This window comes from Physcomitrium patens, chromosome 5, assembly GCF_059467195.1.
Source record: "Physcomitrium patens ecotype Gransden chromosome 5, ASM5946719v1, whole genome shotgun sequence".
Lineage (NCBI taxonomy): Eukaryota > Viridiplantae > Streptophyta > Bryopsida > Funariales > Funariaceae > Physcomitrium > Physcomitrium patens.
In genome coordinates, this window is record NC_143414.1 from 15,121,642 (window position 1) to 15,142,390 (window position 20,749).

The 20,749-nt window shown below is 38.7% G+C and overlaps 3 protein-coding genes across 6 annotated transcripts; 1 reads left to right on the top strand and 2 right to left on the bottom strand.

The window, feature by feature from the left end:
* The first annotated feature begins 4,465 nt into the window (after nt 1-4,465).
* LOC112282563 (transcription factor VOZ1) lies at nt 4,466-7,963 on the top strand. Of its 2 annotated transcripts, XM_024520304.3 has the most exons (6): nt 4,466-4,792; nt 5,277-5,488; nt 5,892-6,059; nt 6,188-6,650; nt 6,810-7,398; nt 7,530-7,963. In XM_024520304.3, exons 1-5 carry the CDS (start codon nt 4,777-4,779, stop codon nt 7,391-7,393), a joined length of 1,443 nt encoding a protein of 480 aa, XP_024376072.1. In that variant the 5' UTR covers nt 4,466-4,776; the 3' UTR covers nt 7,394-7,398; nt 7,530-7,963. The 2 variants fall into 2 exon arrangements, with proteins under 2 accessions (XP_024376072.1, XP_024376071.1); XM_024520303.3 differs by having other exon boundaries at nt 6,810-7,963.
* Nucleotides 6,874-14,210, bottom strand: LOC112282564 (uncharacterized). 3 transcript variants are annotated; one of them, XM_073534320.2, is made up of 6 exons: nt 9,710-14,210; nt 9,152-9,545; nt 8,751-9,017; nt 8,545-8,612; nt 8,072-8,393; nt 6,874-7,187 (listed from the first exon to the last, which is right to left on the bottom strand). In XM_073534320.2, the coding sequence occupies exons 1-2, from the start codon at nt 12,146-12,148 to the stop codon at nt 9,378-9,380; spliced, it is 2,607 nt and encodes an 868-aa protein (XP_073390421.1). In that variant the 5' UTR covers nt 12,149-14,210; the 3' UTR covers nt 6,874-7,187; nt 8,072-8,393; nt 8,545-8,612; nt 8,751-9,017; nt 9,152-9,377. The 3 variants fall into 3 exon arrangements, with proteins under 3 accessions (XP_073390421.1, XP_073390420.1, XP_090106764.1); XM_073534319.2 differs by having other exon boundaries at nt 8,072-8,612; nt 9,710-13,329; nt 13,451-13,624; XM_090250638.1 differs by having other exon boundaries at nt 8,072-8,612.
* Nucleotides 14,211-17,084: 2,874 nt separating this feature from the next.
* LOC112282596 (serine/threonine-protein kinase SRK2A) lies at nt 17,085-20,520 on the bottom strand. Its single transcript, XM_024520388.3, has 9 exons — nt 20,186-20,520; nt 19,861-19,935; nt 19,618-19,719; nt 19,437-19,490; nt 19,226-19,318; nt 18,952-19,044; nt 18,693-18,797; nt 18,480-18,578; nt 17,085-18,318 (listed from the first exon to the last, which is right to left on the bottom strand). The coding sequence occupies exons 1-9, from the start codon at nt 20,327-20,329 to the stop codon at nt 18,034-18,036; spliced, it is 1,050 nt and encodes a 349-aa protein (XP_024376156.1). The 5' UTR covers nt 20,330-20,520; the 3' UTR covers nt 17,085-18,033.
* Nucleotides 20,521-20,749: the final 229 nt, after the last annotated feature.

Sequence of the window (20,749 nt, forward strand, 5' to 3'; positions counted from 1 at the left end):
CCTTTGGACTTTAAGTCTCCATTCCTATTTGTCTTTAGATATCAATCAAGTGAAAGAAATAGCAACTTAGAAGTAATTCTTGATAAACATCCAATAGAAATTTACAAATCAAAGAAAATATTGTACATCCCATAGTGTCTTTGAAGTTGCTTAGTCTATTATCGCTTGAATTTTCTTTAGATCCATCAATAAGCCTTTATTAAATATAATATATTTAAAATTTCTAATTTTAGCTAAAAGAATATTTATTTTTTAAATTTGGCATATAATCTTGCATCTTGTAACTTTTGTAAGACTAATTTCACATATTCTTTATATTCTTTAAGAATCTTAGAATATATTAAGATATCATCAAGATAATAGATAATAAATTTGTCTAAAAATTCTTTTAAAATATCATTCATCAGATTTTAGAATATAATTAAAATATTTATTAATCCAAAAGACATGACATTATATTCAAATTATTTGTGCCTTTTCTAAAATATTATCTTCCATTCATCTCCTTCTTTAATCCATACCAAATTGTATATTTTGCAAAGATCTATTTTGGTATAGATCTTGGCTTGATTGAGTTGCTTCAAAAGCCTTGATATCAATTGTAATAGATAATAAATTTTTATCTTTATTTTATTGAGGCCACAATAATCAACATACATTCACAAAGATCTATTTTTTTTTCTTCACAAAAATTATAGGTGTATTTTTTAAATATTTAAAATATCAAATAAAATTCTTTATAAGATTTATGCTGATATAATCTTTCAATGCCAAAAGCTTATTTTGTGATAGATTGTAGATTGAGCCAAATGGTAGTTGAGCTTTTTCATGAAGATTGATGGTACAATCATACAATCAATGATTTGGAAATATGCCATCATTTTTTTTTAAATATCTTAAAATTTTTTATACTACTTTAAAATAGCTACTATCAAACTTACTTCTTTATAAGTTGGCATTGCATAAATAAAAAATAGCATTTTTTTCTTAATCATCTTTATAAAAGTCTTTGTTTTAAGAAATAAAGACTTTATATTTGATGACTTTTTGATAGGTTTTATCCAATAGAATTTTATAGATAATTCAATCTTATGAATTTCTAATCTATAAATAGATTCTATATTTTCAAATATAAAAGTCCTAAAATAAAAAATTTGGATGGAATTTTAATAATATTTAATATTACTTTACTACTATGGCCTTCAAATGATATTTCTAATGGTATGGTTTTATGAAAAATATTGCCAACAGATAAAGATCGACCATCTTTTATTTCTATATATATATAAATTTTGACTTCTATATTAGAAGAATTTTATGAATTTTGATAATCTCTTCATCTAAAAATTAAGCATATGCTCTTAAATATAATAAAGAATTTATTTGAAGTTTTTGTGGACCAATAATATTTTATTATATTTTAAAAATAAAAACATAATAAGATAATAATACATTGTACAAAAAAAGAAAGACCTTGATGAACTTGAGGTGTTGGAATGTCTAGGCACACAATCTCTATTGTAATAGGACTTCTATGTTTTTTTGAATAATCACAATCTTAATCCTAGTTGTACTTTGTTTCTTTAGATAGTTTTCAAATTTGTGGCTTCTTTCACCACAATACAAGCATAGACCTTCTTTAAAGCAATTCTTATTTTTTTCTCATATAAGAGGTTTAAATTATACTACATCAATTTGCATATCCTTAGCTCCAAAATGTAGAAGCAATTTGTTTCTTGAAACAATAGAATATAAATTTTTAGTGAGTTATTTTTTCAAAGTCCACAAACATTAATCTTGATGACATTAAAATAATTAATTATTATTCTTCAAAGCTTCATTGATGGCTTTGTTGAATATTTGAGGATCAAATAATGATAATATTAGGTCTTTTATATCATGCCTTAATTCTCAATAGAATTGGTTCATAAGAGTTTGTTCATCCCAATTGATGTCTTAAGTCAATTATCTAAAATCAAATGCATAAATTGATGCAAAGTATGATATTTGGTATAATTAATAAATCTTTGTTATTACCTATTAGATCTTGTTATGTATTCCGAATACATCCACAAATGCTTCTAAAAAAAGCTTCAAAGTTGATCAAGGTTAAAAATTTCTTCTCAAATAAAGAAACAAATCAAAATAAGACTTATTTTGTAAGCAAGGTTCTAACTAAATCAACTTGAAATTCTTTTATTGGATAGCACTCAAGTTGTAAAAAAGTTATCAATGAAATTTAGTTAACAAATCCTTGAAACTTAGAGCGTATGCCATCAAAATTTTCTAAAAGACTAAATTGAGGCTCTTTATATTAATGAATAGGTGAGATTTTTTAAAGAAGTGTAGGTGCCACTACCTCCTTGGATATAGAAACTTAAGGAAGTGGATGCATCACTGGCTGAATTGGTTTAAATCTTACATCATCATGAAATTGTATAAAAAATTCCTCAATTTTAACAATTTTAGAAGATAAAGCATTCAACGTGTTCATAATAGCATCTAATTTGGACTTAACAAATTCAACCATATTAATATCTTCACCTCTAGCCATCTTGTAAGAGAAAAAAGAAATATATATATGTATATATATATAAATATATATATATAAATGAATTTAACAGAGGATAATTTAAAAACTTCTAAAGTACTTAGATGCCTACAAAAAGAGAAATAATCCTCTTTCTATCTAAAAATATTAAGCTTTAGTATTGATAAGAACTTTATCTTGATAAATTATGATAAAAATATTATATAGAAGTCCAATCAAGAAGTTGAATAAAAGAGTTTCAATAAGAAAGCTAGCACAAACTTGATTAAATTAGATAAACATAAGATTAATACTAAGAGAGGTGAGCTAGAGCTTCAAGAAACATATACTTGAGACTGAGGATCTCCTTAGTCTTGACTCCAATATATATATATATATATATATATATATTAAGAAGCTTTTCAAGAAATTTTTGTGTTGATTAGAAACAAAGCAACTCTAGGATCTTTTTAAGATAATTTCTTTAATCTTCTAAGAATTTTTAAAAATCTACTAAAATATTCTTAAAATATTCTTAAAATCTTTTTTTAGATATCAATAATAGATATAATTTTAAATAAAGTAATACTTATTGCATAAGAATAATACTATCATAATTGATATTATTAATATATAAAATTTTAGCCTTAAGTATATTAATAAGCTTGTAAATTTTTACAACAGTTGCAAAATTATTCTCATTTTTACTAAGTATATCATCCAAAAGTTATTTTTTTATCTTTATAATAAATAATTTTAATAAATTTAAAAGTCAAATTAGAAGAAGATAATTTTCAACCTCTGATATGAAATCAAAATTTTAATAAAAAGAAATATTTTACTTTTCTTTAAAAAAAAAAATTAATGTTAGATAAACAAAATATGCTAGTTTAAAAGTAGGTAGTCCAAAACCTTTAAAATGCAATACTAAGAAGTAAAGTAATATACTCACTTTTAAATTAAAACAAGAATAATAAATCACTACTCTTGTTGAATTGTCATAGACATAAATTACAATAAAATTCTAAAGAAAAAATACATTCTTATGACATTCAAATAAAAAATAGATAAATCAAAAATAGATATAAGATAGAAACATAGAAGTTAGAGATGCTTGAGCTAAGATAAGAATACAAGAAATGTGTTGATAAAAGTGAAGAGAGCCTCACTTTTATCTGAATATATACTATTCAACTAAAGAGTTATATGACAATGTTCTATAAGTCATTTGAAACATATCCAACTTGTAAAACATGTGTCCAACTTGTAAGATAAGTTTCCTATATGACCAACTTATACCTCAAGTGGCCAATATGTGCGACATGTGGCCAATCTGTTGGCCAAGTTTTCAACCTACTAATCACCTAGAAACACTAGTAAAGTCAAATTTGGATCTAAGAAGCTTCTTCACAAGATATTATCAAATTTACTTACTTTTATTTATACCTAATTCCTCTTATTCTCTGAATTAATCATATCAATGTTTATTTTTGTGACAATAGTTGATTAATGAATTTGAAATACTTTAATTATTTGCTACATGAAAACAATAATCATTAATAAGATATCAACCACATCCTGATACATAGAAAAACAATTGTGACTAAGTAGATAGTTTGATGAAACATCTTGTACAATTCTCTTATTAAAGTTGTCTTCCTGTATGGATGTCCTTGAATACATCTATTTACCAATACGTTATATAACTTGTTCAAGAAATGAATTATCACAACAATTAGAATACCCAGCAGTTAGAATGTAAGGGCAGTCTAATGAGGTCGCTGCTCCTCGGGCATTCCCCGAGATGAACGTCTGTGGAAGTCGTCTGGGGGGGGGGGGGGGATGGGGGAGGATCTGGGACAGGCAGGGTGGGGCCACAGCAGCGATACTGAAAGAAAGCATGAAAAAAGAGAGATGGGGATCTGGGCATGTTAGCGTGAAACCACAGCAGCCACCAGAAGCCAAGCACGGGCACCCACTCATGCAGCTCCCCCAGCTCCAATTCCATGGTCACTTAGTCCAGTTCATCTTGAAAGGATTGCTGGAGGGCATTGGTAAGAACGATATGAAGAAGTAGAAGAAGCAGCAGAGGACAAGGAAATGAAAAGAGCATGAGACTGGTATTGTGTTGCCTCACCGGGGTCATCACCACGGGACCACTAATCGGACGAAGCTGAGGAGGAGGAATGGAATTATTCATGACCGTCTTGTCTCCTTGAGTTGATCACTGTCGGCGTGTTTCGATCATGTCGAAAGATATGGGTGAGATGATATTGCTGGTTTCGTGGTTTCGGAGTTTGTTGGAAGGGCTGGTTTGGTTAAGCTCATGGTGACTTAGGTCTGTTGAATGGTGGTATATTGGAAGCAATACGCTAAGTTTCTAGATTGTGGGGCTATGTGGATTGTCGGAGTTTGGGAGTTTTTGAGTGATTGGGTTGGAAGGTGAGGAGTTGGTAGTTAGAGGGTTAGCTTGGGTTGAGGACTATGCATGGTGTTGCTGATAATGCAATAATCGGGTTCTAGGAATGGCGTTTCGGTGAGGAAGTCTTCGCTTGAGGGTTGAATGTGTGGGATTGTTGCTGAAGATTTGAGGCGGCTGATTTCAGCTGCGGTGTGCGAGTGGATGTCATTCTTTATCATGGGTGAGATCACTGCTGTTTCGTAGTGGAATTTAGTGGGTGAGGTGCGTCTGTGGCTCGTGGGAGTTGATTTGTGTGAGTGATCCGATTGTGTGATGGTGATGCAGTTGTGAAGCAGAAGCACAGCAGGAGCTCCCAACACTTCAGGGCAAAGGCGAATAACAGGGTGGATGACTTGCAATCCATGGTTTCAGGATTGCAGCAGGCCCGGCGAGAGGGTCGCCACAAGGATGTATCCTTGTTGGAGGAGCAAATGCATCAAATGTTGAGGGAATGGAAAGCAGAGCTACGAGAGGCCTCTCCTGCCTGTTCCTTGCTGGTAGGTATATCTCCAATGTCCTCTCTGTCCATAACTTGTAGTTTTCTGAGGCTAGGGATATTTTGTTGAAGGTTTTTCCTGGTCTGGTGCAATCTGTGTTGCAATCTAATGTTGAGGAATAGGTAATATGAAAGTAGCGGGTTGGTAATGAGAACTAACATTCCCAAGCCATGGGTATCCTGAGGCATGTTACTTCCAAAACGAGGTTATATTTTCACATTACTGAGTCATGCTCAAGGATATCAAAGGTAGGAAAAGAGCGTCAAAGGAGACAAGATTGTGAGATATGATCTTGCTCTCTACATCCAATGCACGGCTGCTATACCTCTACAGAACTTTGCTGGGGTTGTGTCAATCTTCTGACTTCTGGTAGTGAATCGTGAACCGTGTTTGTTTTATGTAGCAAATAGTAAGTCCATGCAATTCGGAGCTTTCCTCCCACATGGAGCGGCTATTACAGTTGCATGATGAGGACGACGACGCCACCAGCAAAGCACCCCCAACGCCAGAAGTGAATGATCAGCAACCATACAATGACTATCATCCTCTCATCTCCTCTTCTGCTCACCTGGTAACCGCAGGCCTTCAATCAGAGGTTTCTCTGACCTCAAATGATCTAATTTTTTTAATAATTTTTTCGTTTCGTTGCATCTTTTGAGTTGTGGATTGCCTGAACTTAGTGTACGCATCGCATTGTAGGAAGCTGAAATCATTGAGGCCTATTTAAGAATAGAGCAAACGCTTCAGGAGGATATTCAATCTACCTACCTAGTAGCAACAAGTTCGGGACTATACGACGACGCCTTGCAATGTTCACCCAGGCCGCAGCAAAACCCTAAGATCCATACCATGTTGGATCATTTTACTATGGCTGCGATGGTCTCTCCTGTGGCAGCTCACCTGCACCCAAAGTGCGCTCTGTGGGATTGCCCTAGACCTAGCCGAGGTAGCAATGAAGTTACTTATTATTGCAGTCGTTTCCACGAAGATCTGGCCCTTAATGAAGGTGCTCCAGGAATGTGCCCAGTTGTGAGACCGGGTGGGATAGACCTCAAAGATGGTCCTCTCTTTGCAGCTCTCGCAGCACGAGTTAATGGACATGCCGTTGGGATCCCTGAATTGCAAGGTGCAGCAACGTCGAAGTCTCCTTGGAATGCAACCGGTTAGTACACGAGTCCTCTTCAGCTTTAAGTCGAGCTCTTTGCTTCTCTAGGAACCATAGAATTCTTCAAAGCTGCTCTGGTTGTGAATCCCTCATGGAGGCGACGCCACAGCTCTTTAGATCCCAAGCCTTGACAGCATTTTCTGATCCTGCGTGCAGATCTTTTCGATGTTGCTGTGTATCCTAGTGAAACCTTACGAGAGTGGCTATTTTTTGACAAACCTCGGCGTGCTTTTGAAAGTGGGACACGGAAACAACGATCGCTTCCTGATTATGGAGGACGCGGCTGGCACGAGTCAAGGAAGCAGATCATGAAAGATTTGGGAGGATTAAAGCGCTCCTATTACATGGATCCTCAACCCGAGGGTCTCAACGAATGGCACATGTATGAATATGAACTGTCAGTTTGCACTGATTGTGCTCTTTACAGACTAGAGCTGAAGCAGGTGGACGTTTCGAGGAAGAGTAGCAAGACCAAAGCTCAAGTGCAGGCTGACTCTTCTGTGGCATCATTGCAGCACCAGATCGGACGTCTCTCTGCAGATTTGTCCCAGTTTCAGTGTCAGAATCATGTGCTTAGCAATTTAAGAGAATCACGTGACAACAACCGGGGAAGGGGCAAGGCTTCTCAAAAGAGAGGGATCATCAAGAGTCCTGGACCTGGACCGTTGGTTAGTGCTGTCCTGGCAGGCTCTTTCTCCGGGGAGCACACTCCATTTAATTACACCGCTGAGCTTCCATGATGCTGGTTGGTCATTGTGGAGCTTTCTCTGATTTTGTTTTTTATTTTTATTTTTTTAATGGTCCCGGTAGTAATACAAGAATCAATCAAAAGACACAGCAGGTTTTTCAAGGACACAAATCTTGGCTTCTTCGCAGGTTTTAGGAGGGGTTATCGTTGCTGAGCACCACACGCCATGGCATTAAACCTGCTGTAATAATTAGTTTTGCTTCACGGGACCAGACGAGGATATAAGCTTCTGCATCAATATCTAGTATGGAAAAATTCTGAGGGCTTCACTCTTCACGGGAGATGTTTAGAGTGGGTGTAGGGTTCAGCTTCACTAAGGAGACTAAAGCAGCGTTTACTTTCCTTGCTATACGCAATTTGCACATGAGAGTGGAGTTTCTTTCTTAGGCTTGTAGACGGGTCCATCTCGACACTATAATAGTCACTTTTCAGAGAACAAATTTCACAGCCCAACTGATAACCTTGGCTAGTAGCTTTAGAAACCTGGTATGAATATGAACTGAAGAAAGCTGTTTCATGAATTAGACTCTTCCCTTTCAACGTCACAAAAAATTCCTTCAAAGACTAGCTGTCTTATTGACTGTCTTCTGCATACTGCGGATGTGTTGCTCTTGCTTACTTTTTGAGAAGGTTACAAAGAATTGACCAGTTTGAAGGGGTCAGAACTCACCTCATGCTTCTTGTGGTACATACAATGTTATTCGTCTGTCTTGGCTAGTGAGAAAAAATGAACTGGGTTTTTCAAGTATGATAAATGAGAATGAAGTTGGTGTATAGAGGCTTGAGCTTTGTACGTGAGGAATGGGTTTGCACGTTTGAGGTTCTCTTTCGTATGACAATTCTGAGTCTGACTAATCTTTTGACAGATTCAGTGTTGACAGATTCATTGGTAACATGAACTGAGTGTATCCGATCCACTGCCTACACATTCTTTTGAAGACGAGGCTTGAGTGTTGTGTCTTGAGAGTTGACGGGTTCCCCAGCATAGATACCTGGTATTGAACCACAATGAACAATTTTCTGGCAGTTTCTGCTTTGGTAGCACAAAGGCGAAAGAGGTTGCAGAAGTATGAATCAGCAAAATATGGCACATTCGAAAATCTGGCAAGGATTTTTCTCAACGAAATTCAGCTTCAAGCGTACCATTGCGATGGAGACCCATGCTGAACCTCCGCATCTGATAATGCCTCTGGATAGGAGACTGCCTCTACCTGTTGCAAGGGCCTCTTGGGTGATTCTATACCGAGAGTTATGACGATGATCAACTTGACATATATCAGCACCCAAATACCATCAATTTCTTGAACTGCGACTTCCATACTGAACTTAGTCGCTGCAGAATTACTTACATAAGATTATAATCTCTTGAAATCTGTCGGTTTGAGCAAGTCAAGCTGCTCAAAGGATCTTCCGTAGACTTCAATACACGGACGAGTCGATCTCATGCAGGAAGCAGCTATACTTTACATTCAGTTCTTTGAAATCTTGCGACAGTCATCGTAAAATCCAGCTCATCTGCGCGTTCGCTCGCAAGCCTCCAATAATCGAGCCCAGTGATCTTCCTCCACTGCGCACTCTCGTGACTCAGCGCCATGCGTTGGGTTGGGATCACAAAGCTGTATGGGTGGTCACACTTACAATTAGAAACCATCCGTTTCCACGATTGCAAGACGGATTGTAAAAGCGAAAAGAACATTCGATCATAATTAGCTTATAAACAGGAAGAAAAGTTGAAGGCACGCATGATCACCTCTGAGCAGTTATCGTCCAGATTCCAGATGTTTGGAAGTCGTAGTAGAATTTCCCCGTTCAATTGAACCCCGACACCCCTAATTTAACCGCATTGTGGTGAAAATATCATGTGTCTAAGTCCGAGTTTATGTCACTGCATGAAGAATATGACGTACCGAGCTTAGCAATCTAACTTTCCATCAAGGACTTCCTCGTGACTGCGCTCATCTTTGGGAAGCGTACTGTTATGGAATGGGAGGGTCGATAATTTTGCAAAGACCGAAGTAGACCTCATGCCGCTTCTTTCTGCAGCTATGGCGACGCCTGCGTTGACGCCCTGTATGTGATTTACCGGTGTCAGGCATTAGATCAATTGCCTCTCTATCAAGCTTTATTCCCTGGGCTTTAGCAACCTGCATGCTCACAATTCAGGTGGATTAGACCCCCGTAAACTACCAAAGACATCGACATTGCACTGAAACTTGAAGCATCACATCTGGCAGTAAAAGAAAAATAAACAACCCAAGACTGCGATAAAGAAATCAGCAGGGCGATATCAATGTGAAGCGTTGCATGCCTGCAATGCTGCTCGTCTATCAAACGTCTCACTATTGAGCTGCAGCGCCTTTGAGCGCAAACGGAAGGCAGAGAAGAGCTCTGGGCACGACAGGTTCCCCGCTTGAAATTCACATGGTTTGGAGAACCCGTGGTCTGGAGGCCACGAGAATTTCGTGTTGCAGTCTCCTTTACCTTCTAAATCTGTTGACATTTCCTTGAGATAATACGACCAACGCCCGCCACTGGTATTGAGTGGTTTCCTACATTCAGAGCAGTCTCGAAGAGCAGTCCGATCCCAAAGTGTCTTCGACGTGGAGAGCTGGAGAACTGGCATAGCGATCAGATTTCTCGACATCGCCAATCGCGAGAATTTCCCACGTGGTTGCATACTGCGTTCTAGAGTGGGTTGGACTGTGTCGGAGCCTAAATTCCAGCTTGAGAAAAACTCACGGTTACACAAATCGCTCGAGCACTCGCTCTTATCCCACGACTTCGCTATACAGCCAGGGCACTTATGCTTCTTCCTCAACGGAGGCCATCTGCGCCTGCCGCAAAGAAAATCCTCAATGATCGGAGCGGGAATCCTCTTGGAAGCAATCACTTTGTCCAGCCAGTGCACAGTAGATCCAGGTTTCCGCACTCGTCTGGGATTCCAAACCAAGGGATCTTTACATTGTTTGGCTTCTTTACAAATAGGGCTTAAAAGTGGAGATTCATGGCGAAGGGGCTCGCAAATCGGGCAAGTTCCGTTGTCAGGAAACTTTGGTCTCTGGAGCTCTTTGTGATCCTTTTTCGAATAGCAATAATAACTATGCAATCTTGTGCAACATTCTTCGTGCAATTTGCAGGGAGGCGGTGTTGATTTGTGTGCATAAGTAATCACCTCGCGGTCTGCACTTTGTGATTTTCCCTTGTAGGTAATCTTCGTAAAATCTTTTGACTGATGGCGATTTGTAGACTCCCGAGAAGATGCTTCTAATTTTGAACAGCCACATTTTGGACACTTCTTCGAGTCCTGGCCCTTGGGACTCCGGGCTTTGGTAAACTCGAGATCATCGCCGCCATGGACAGGGCAATCACGGCATTCTCCATAGAGTGCGCAATCAGTCCCGTCTTGTTCTGCAAACTGAGATATCTGTGCGCATCTAATTACCTCGCGTTCTCGACTTCGTGATCTTCCCGTACGTAAAGTCTTGGCAGAATCTTTAGCTGGCTGAAGATGATCAGCAGACATCTGAGGAGTCACGCCTAATTGTGGACAGCCGCAGTTTGGACACTTCTTCGAGCTCCTAGGTGTGGATCTGAGAGTCTCAAGATCATCGCAGCCATGGACGGGGCAAGCACAACATCTTTCAAGAAGATGAACGACGGTTTGTTTAGAGGCATGCTGATGGCAGCAATATTTAACTTGCAGTGACTCTGTATGGGATCTCCCTGCTTCATGTCTTGGAGATTGGCTGGGGCTTTGAGGATATCTAGTTCTCAGATCTGCAATTAGATGGTCGTCGATTTGATGGACGTGACACTCTTCGTGGAGTTGCGTGCCATTCTCCACTGGAGATGTAATTGATGAAGGACGGCCGGTGACTTTGAGAGGCTGGTCATGATCTCCATAACAGATTTTCTTTTCTTTTTCCTTCATGGACAAATCGCCAGCAGGTGAGGAACTTGCTGCGGCCGCTATTCCTCCCGCTTGCCTCCTTACGCTGTGGTCACCGAGATGGTGAATACAGCTCCGCACGTGTATCTTCGGTGAAAGAGACTGGCTCAATGGGGCCAAATTGCAATTTGATCTGTCATCAATCGTCAACATACCATCAGCTCTCTTGCAAACGGACTCGTCCTCAGCTTGCACCTGATGACCTGGCTTGGAATTGTAAAGAGTTGCGAGGTCTTGCGGTAATGAGCCAGTCAATCTCCTGCAAACGGGCTCATTATTGGTTTTTGAGTCTTGATATGGGCTGAGAACGTGCGACGACCTCATTTCCGGTGGGGTTGGAGATTCTGAGGCGTGCTGACTGGCTGCATGCTGGTGAGCTTGCCTTCGTTTATGGTGTCCATAGTTGTGTAAGCTTCCCTCGATTTCCCTCTGTATTCGGTGTGCATGGGGCGAAATCGTTTCCTTTTTCACCTTGTGGCCAGCGAAAATCGCTTGGATTTCTTTCAACACGGAGCCGTAGCTACGCTTCATGCCACTCGATTCATCTGTTTCCTCGTCGGAGATGATAGATGTTTCACCATTATTGTCCAATTCTCTCATTTTCTCGCTTCGATTCTTTTGTCTCCGTTTCGCTTGTGAGTCTTGGCTTCTGCTTGCTCCTTCAGGCTTCTCAATTTCTATTTGGCTCTGAAGTAGTGACCGTTCCTTGTGATGTCTACTTTGATGCCTTTTCGGTATTGGTTTTAAAGGAAGTAATCCCCCACACACTTCACAAGGCGCTGCAATGTCCTTGTTCATGCTGCCAGGATCTGTCAACAGTTATTTGTATTGTTCGCTGGAACAATTTAATCCTGGTAAATTGAAGTCATCTTTATGAACTACTTCAATTTCAACCCTTCCAAAAACAAGTTTCTAACCGACTGGGTGTAGAAAATTTCTGAGGGCAAAAATTCTTAAAGAGTGATTCTGTTTGTTGAGCCTTTATCGACGGTGTAGCATTCTGCATCTTGAGAACTGCTCGATGAGTAACACCGTAAACTGACTTCGTGTCCAATTTCTGCGTAGGTATTTGACCTTCCTTTGTTCTCCACTGGTAAGCAGGTACATGACGTCTACAGCTGTCGTCGACAGTTACAATGTCTTCCAACCCTCACAAGCAAACGAGAACCAGAATAATGGCCGTCTTCACTTTACTCCTGAACTATGTGTGATGCTTGCTCCCTCTTAGTCTCCCTTGCGCATACATGTGTAGCATAAAATTTGGAACTGTAAGTCGCAGGGAGGTTAGGGCAAAACTATCGACCCTAACTGTTTAAAGGAAAATGCCAGAAGCCCTAGCTGGTGAGAGCCGCATCTCGGCTCGTGAACGCAAATAATGCCAGTAAAAGATGAAATTTGAAGGCGTAGCATATGATTGAGTCAGTGTGGAATGAACAGGACTCGGGTGTGTCCTTTTCAGCTTCATCGGGAAGAAATCCATTGGACTGCACCAAGAACTTGAGGGAAAAGCAAGTTCCTCACAGACACTCGGAGTTAAACTTCGAAGTGGCCTGCATACTCCTCAGTCGAATCTCCAAATTCTTAGATCTGATCTCAGGATGGGTCTATGGTGGATACAAACATCAGCAAAGCAAGAATGGCACGATCCATGCCCCCTGCATATGTTGCCGTGTCAATTCTACAAGCGAGACTTTTCAGTCACCATTTCTGTGTGCTGAAATTTCACACGAAAGAAAGACGACGCAGTGCAATACCGCCAAAAATTGATAAGAGCAACGAAAGCGCCACAAGGAGCATTGCAGAGCCAGTCTGCCAATCAACGCAAAACAAAAATAAAAAAACAACCCCGCTCTTCTTCATCTAATCGGCAGGACGCGAGGAAATTAAGGCGATCAGGAACTGCATGTCATGCATGAAGCGAAAGCCCTTGCTTAAACAATAATCTGCAAAACCTTCGAGGGCTTGCAACGTCGTAAGATCTGCACAGAAATAGAAAAAATTAAATTAAACCGAATAAAAGTAAATAGAACTGTCCAGGGAGGAAAAAGAAAATTACGAGTTCGGCACGCTGCAAGGCAAGTCCCTAACAGAGGCACGTACTCCATGTGCGGAAGAAGCTACGACAGTAAAAAAACAGAATGAGGAGAAACTCATGAATGCTCCAGAACGTGGTCGAATTGGCAAGCTCGGACTTCCTCCAAAGCAAACCTCACGAGGCATCAAATTCCAGCAACGTCTTTGGGCATAGTCGGATCGGGCGGACCCATACCCGCGCTGCTTTTGGCGGGCAAACCCCGCGCAGATGGACACATCACGTCCATATCAGCGTTGTCTGAAGGCGGGCTCATGCAGCACATCGGACAGCGACATCACGTCCACGTCAGCGAGATGCTGTGGCAGATCTGAAAACTGTTCTACGGACAGGATTGCGTTGACGAGTCACAGATCTACGGCTGTGAATTTTCGATTTATATTTTCGATTATTAAATATCTTTTTGAGATTCCATTTTTTTTCATGGGCACTTCTTCAAGAGTGGCTCAGAATATTAATGTGCTTAGAATTTAAGATTTGTTGTTTCTTTTAATTTTTAGGTTTTTTCAAATTAGTTACATATAACATTCTCCATGGTTTAATATTTATTATTTATTAATTACTAAATTGAATATTTCATTATTTGGTAAATGATTATTATTATCATTATTATTTAAAATTATTTTTATGTGAAATAAGCTATATTTTTATAAGATTAATTTATTAGTTTATTCAAGTACAGATTTGATATTCCTTGGACTTGAGTATAGAATCAAACTGTGATATTTCGGACTCAATGAATTGTGATATTTGCTTGCGTAATAAATCAAAAAAATTAACGTGAATTATTTTATACTATCTTGAGTTTCAATTTTCTTTTTGAAACTTAATTTTAAATAACCTAGTATGTTGGTATCATAATTTTAAGTATGAAATACTATACTAATGATGCACACATTAATGACCAAAAGATATAGATAGACACACACACATATATGTATAAATATATATTCATAACATTCAAGAACGTAGGTTAATAGGTTTGATAATGGAGTAGAAAACTGTCAAATCTATTTGATGCAGTTCTTCTATAATTAATATGTAAACTGTTACATAACAGATTTGATAGATGTTAGATTCATAGAATGACTTGGTATTTTATGTTATAATAAAATGATGAAGTTGATTATATATATATATATATATATATATATAATTAAAAATATATTCAATATCTATTTAATCGTCAAATGTACCATAAGATTACTTACATATCCTGAAAACTCTTACTAAATATTACACAACTATTGTCATGGATTGTTAACATCACAGTAGTAATTGACACTTTGATGTAGTTAATTGGTGGTCAAATAATGGTTGTTGCTATGTATAGATCGATCTTTTTCTCTAACAAAAATACAGACATAATAACTGGATCTTAATACCAGAGCTTGTTTATTTGTTTTTACGAAAATAATTATTAGAATTGTTGCACATATATGAATATGAGAACTTAAAATTTTAGGTTTATTTTTGTGATGTTTTATCAAATATCTAAATTTACATTTTTTTAAAAGTAGTATTAGCAAAAAAAATATTTTATAATATAAATGGTTTGTGGTTTTTGTGTGGCATCAAAGCTTAATGTTCTATAATTTGTTTAATGCTCTATAATTTATTATCACCAATAATTTGTTTAATTATAGAACAATAAATTATTAATATGTTCTATAATAATTTATTAATGTTCTATAATTTAAATTATAGAACAATAAATTAATAATTAAGCTTATACATTAAACAAATTATAGAACATTAAGCTTAATGTTCTATAATTTATTATTGTTTAATGTTCTATAATTTATTATCATTAAGCTTAATGTTCTATAATTTATTATTGTTTAATGTTCTATAATTTATTATCACCTTATAATTCTTAAACAGAAATAAATGCATGTGCAATTTAATACTTGGAAATAATACCTTCAAATATTAGTTTTCTAATGAAGACATTATGTGGAAGAAACATATGTACAGGTAGTTTTTTTCATGGACGAGTTTCTAAGAAAGATTTTTTTTTTGTGTGTTTGTTATATTAATAAAAACCATGGACACATTTATACAAACACACCCACAGAAGTGATTAAAAGCATTAATTCTATTTATCATGGAAACAAGTAAGCATTAATGTTAATTATAACTCTATGATTAGGAACAAGAATACTAAGTTCCTGAATTATAGTTGGTAAGCTAAGATCAAATTCAAAAGTAATTAATAATCTTTTAACACCCACCTTGTCAAATTAGCAAATTAATAATACGTATGAAGCAGATACTAAGCACTAGTCTGAAGTGCTGAAGCAATATCTACAAGGGAGCTGGTTCTTAGGAACATCCTGGGTCTCATCAGAAAATGTACAAAAAAGCAAGATGTTACCAAATAGTTTTATTTTCTCTAAAGCAAGCATAATGTAGTTGCAAATGTCATTAAATTCGTCCTTTACCTTAACGAGCATTGAGCTATCACACTCAACTATCATTCACAATTAGCCAATTAAACGACATATATTGAAGGTAGTATCACTAACAACTTGTCATTTGCCCCCTTGGAATTTATAATTCATGGCTTGAACTATTCATATCAATACAACATATTATGTTGCTTCTATCTTAAATCATTTGGTGCAAAAATTATGGGTTCCTTTACATCAGTTTTGAATCATGTATCATCTGAATTAAATGCATCTTCCAAAGAGGAACTTCTTGATGTTTTATGCGTTCCATTGCTTTCTGTTTTGAATTGGGTGTTACTGTATGCTAGTATTGAATTTATAGCTTGTAATATCAAGATCAAAGGAATATTATTTCGGAAACCCAATTTTATTGCAACATAAATACATGCTCAATATCCAAAGAATAAACTGTTGTTTGACCTTGTAAACGTCATCCTTGCTGCTATCATATCTGTGTTAGATTAGCACAAGTTTGAGATTGTATTTTCTTGTTGGACAATGGCTTCTTCAGTATCACAATCACCATCTGAAATTCAAAGTATGTAGAGGCAATGTCATAGAGACAGTTGAATTGGAAACATGCTAATTAAAACTAGTTTATGATTGAGTGAACTTGTTGATTCTCTGCTCTAACTTCTTTTGTCTCTTTTCTCAATATAATTTGTACTTACATCTTCTGTGCCACAGAAACAAGTAAAAACTACAACGATATATTCTGTGTTTCTTATGTATGTGTGTTTATGGAGAGATGGATGTGAGACTCGTGTTTCAGTTAATGTGGATTTTGAGTTTTCACTGATGGTAATAGAATCATCGACATTATCAGTGATTTACAGGATTTTGGGGATAATCAGATGGTGATACTCAGGGAATATCCCATCAAATGTACTCCTTTCATAGAAGACCGAGTTCACCACTGCGGTTGTACATACGCCGCAATCAACGGGAGACAGGAATATAAACTTTACACTGCATGCCAGGAAAACAGTAAACACAGCAGCCGAAATTTCCTTGGTACAAACCACCGGCCAAAACCTACAAACGACAACTGCATGGCAACGATAAAAGACAGATGATTCTACCAACAGAAAGTAGCAAGTTCCGAGTCTCATTACGGACCAGATAAAATGTCGGACATCAGAACCAATCAACAAGCCGCAATCAAAGGGAAATCAATTTAGGGGTACCATTAAGAAACATACAGGTGCATTACTTTCCACACACGTGGTAGGAACAGGGCCAAACATCAAATTTCCAGTGGCAACTCCAAGTAGAGTCCAGGATTCCTAAACTTGCACCAAATGGCACGTAAACAGAAGGTGCATAAGATAAGAACTACGTGGACGCCTAAGATGTTTTCCCTTTTAAACTGTCAAGCGTGACTTCTGCATATCCACTTATGAACTGCAATTAACGCCGACTCCTCAAAAAAGAACTACAAAAAATTACAGAAGCGTGCTTGGGTTAGCGTATTTCATTTAGTGCGCTACACTTCACTTCGATTTAAAAACACCAACGACGAGAGATATTCCCAAAGGGATAATTTGGTGTTACAAGTAGGAAAAACAAGGATTTTACCATGACATCAGCTCAGTTGACCTGAGCCATCAAGTTATATTCGCTGGGGCATACTAAAAAAAAACACCCGGTTCTACCTGAACTACCGCCTTAAAAGATATTGGGCAAAGAAAGACTGTAGTAGGTATTCGAAATCCGAAAGTTCCTGTGACGATCTTAACCGCATCTGGCCAAATCACCATTATCCTTGGCATGCGCATGAGAATCTCCACCTCCGTCACCCATCGGCTGGGGGTTCTCGAGGATCCACAAATTTCAGAAGACCCCACGTTCCAGGACCTTCGACAACCACGACAATCATCTTCAAATAAATTCCTGTGCATTGTACACTACAGCTTCAACACCGTTGTTGAAGACGACAGGCGGGGACGTAGTGGCCTTCGTCGTTAAGTATTCCAATTCGCGTCCTAGGTATCATCGAGATTTGGTGCAATAAAACTATCCACAGAAAGAGCGAAAAACACATGGGTATTCCACTCTATCTAACTACAACACCATTTTACCTCCTATTATCCAATCTAATTTCGAATGAAAAATATTTCTTACTTATAGCTACCACCCTACATTGCGCACACAAACTCCCCACTGCTACCCACATCGGGATCCGCATCGGGATCTACGTCGTTTTCCAAGTCCATGTCATCTACGCTATCACCGAAGTAATCCCCTGTAGCACCTGTTCCTAGCACCCTGGCTTCACTTATAATTCGCATGATTTCCTCGATGCTCTGTGGAGGATGGTTGGGATCCTCAAAGTCGTAACTCCTGTCGGCAAGATCCACGAGATCTGCTGGTAAATTCTTCAAAAACCATTCATGGTTTTTAATTTCCTGAATGTTGATTCTCTGCAACCGCAAACCCATAACATGAACATTAATCATTTTGCTTCCTACATGACTTAAGCCTCAAATGGTGCCTCGAAAAAACGTAAAAATGGCCCACGCAACCACTATATGTGCAAAAGGAAGGCTCCACATTCACAATTCAACTCAATGACAGATCGTACCTTAGCAGGGTTAGCAACAAATATCCTGGAAAGTAAGTGCCTGCATTCCACTGAAATGTGCACATAGTCGGGGATGGAGTACTGCACGCTCAAGATACGCTGCAAACCAAGCCAGTCACAGCTTAGGCATTCCGTGAAGGTTTATCGAATTCGACGAATGCGCAGACGACATCACGCTGCACAAAAACTTAAACCCAAAAGAGGTGATCTTACCCCAATGGTTTTCCTGAAATTCCTTGGGTCTTCAGGATCCTCGAAAGGATATGCTCCAACCAACATCACGTACAAGGTAACACCGCAAGACCACACATCTGCAATCTGTATATCACGGCAAATCAGCCTCTTTAGCTGACAAAGAGCCGTGCACTTGTAACCTCACCGACACCAAAAATAGCTTCAGTTCCGCATGATAATAGCATTGTCCAAGAACCAATTTATTCCACTAAAACCAACACGCTTCCGAAAAACTTACCTTGCCATCATACTCTTTCTTCGACAGAACCTCTGGGGCAATGTAGGCAGGGGTTCCCACGGTCGACTTGGGTTGCGAGTGCAACAAGGAGGACTGCAATCGAAACGAAGAGTCAAAAATTGTAGAACAACACATCATTGATTCGAGCGTGTAATAATACCAATCCATCGAGCTATCTCAACCCAACTGAGACATCGTCCATGAGACATCGTCCAGTTTTAAGTGTAAAGTCTAGAAATCATTCCCAACTACCAAAGGAATCATTAAAACTCACCTTCGAATATCCAAAATCACATATTTTCAGCCTAGGAGCTGGGCTTCCATCAAGCAACGTGTTCTCTAACTTCAGATCTCGGTGGCAGATTTGCTGGAAAATTCACATGCAGATGCATAATCAGAGTGAGGAAAAGAACAAACCGAAAGAAAATACCCGATAACTCAAATCATAAAATAAGATTGCGATACTTAAAGGGTCAGGAAATCACCATGGAATGACAGTAGCTCACTCCCGAGATTAGCTGCTGGAAGAAGAATCTAGCCTGCAACACAACATATCATATCTCTGTAAGAAAAACATTTGATCAATCTTCACAAACTACGCATTGACACAAACAATCAAATAAAAACAAAAACAAAAAATAAAAACAAAACAAAAATAAAACAGACCTCATCTTCACTGAAGCGGCCTGCGTTACAGATTCGCTCAAAAAGTTCTCCACCAGCAGCATATTCCATAACAATAGCCAAATGGGTTGGAGTCAGCATGACCTGAAATGAAACAAGTACGAGTTTCAATGCTACAAAATGTACAATAAGACAATCATGTTAGTCCAGTAGGTACATCATTGTGCGACCGGCCACAAATCTTGAGACCCTTGGAATAATAAGAAATATGTGTAGGTTTCTCACCTCCTTAAATCGCACTATATTGGGATGGCGTAACGACCGGTGGTTGATAATTTCCCGCTGGACATTTTCGTCAATCTGCAAATACTCACACCAATCCTCATCAGTCACTACTCGCAAGTCAAAATTTTCTCTCACGTCACCACCAACACAGGAAATGTTACGATTAGGTCTCACTATCACGTAACTGCACCAAACTCGGCCACTCCAACCTATCCATTTCCCTGACACCGTCGTCGCATCACCGCAACCGGAAACACACACGAACAACTGAATGAACACTTGCAGTACTTCAGTCCCCAAATCACGTTAAACCGAACCGACGCACCTTCTCCCCGCGTTCGATATACTTGACAGCAACGAGCTCCCTGGTCTTCTTATCGCGCATGAGCCTGGCGACCCCGAAATTCCCCGACCCAATGTCTTTCACCAGCTCATACCGGTCGTGGTCATGCATGCTCGGAATATCCATCGCGTCCGTCTCTCTCTCTCTCTCACGCTCTCAATCCTCTACCCTTTTCTCCACAAACGCAAACCTCAACCCAACTAACTCAAAACCAACCCAAAAAAACCAAGCCCAACAAACCCATGCGCGCTCTCCACAGCTACCGAAACGCGAAATTACTCAAATCCTCACAATCTCTCGCAACCCACGAGCACGCTACACACTGGCAACGATCCGGAGGCTACCTGGAGGCAGCGTTATACCCAGAGGGACGAGGACGACGACGAGACAAGGAAAGGCAATAGATTGAGCGTAGCCCTCCGTGGTGGTGGGGCGACAGTAGGGACGATGGGGCGGCTACAAGACAAGTACTTAGAAACAAGTAAGGCGAGGGCCTTGGCTCCCTCCCTCGCGCGGGAGCGGGCTAGGTCCTGGAGTAGGGATCGC

Coding starts and splice junctions, on each gene's coding strand:
- LOC112282563 (XM_024520303.3), top strand. Junction 5,489..5,891: donor CTCCTGCCTGTTCCTTGCTG/GTAGGTATATCT, acceptor TGTTTTATGTAG/CAAATAGTAAGTCCATGCAA. Junction 6,060..6,187: donor TCTCCTCTTCTGCTCACCTG/GTAACCGCAGGC, acceptor ATCGCATTGTAG/GAAGCTGAAATCATTGAGGC.
- LOC112282564 (XM_073534320.2), bottom strand. CDS start 12,148: ATGAACAAGGACATTGCAGCGCCTTGTGAAGTGTGTGGGGGATTACTT. Junction 9,546..9,709: donor ATAGACGAGCAGCATTGCAG/GCATGCAACGCT, acceptor GTGAGCATGCAG/GTTGCTAAAGCCCAGGGAAT.
- LOC112282596 (XM_024520388.3), bottom strand. CDS start 20,329: ATGGATATTCCGAGCATGCATGACCACGACCGGTATGAGCTGGTGAAA. Junction 19,936..20,185: donor ATATCGAACGCGGGGAGAAG/GTGCGTCGGTTC, acceptor GAGTATTTGCAG/ATTGACGAAAATGTCCAGCG. Junction 18,579..18,692: donor ATTTCAGGAAAACCATTGGG/GTAAGATCACCT, acceptor CTTGGTTTGCAG/CGTATCTTGAGCGTGCAGTA.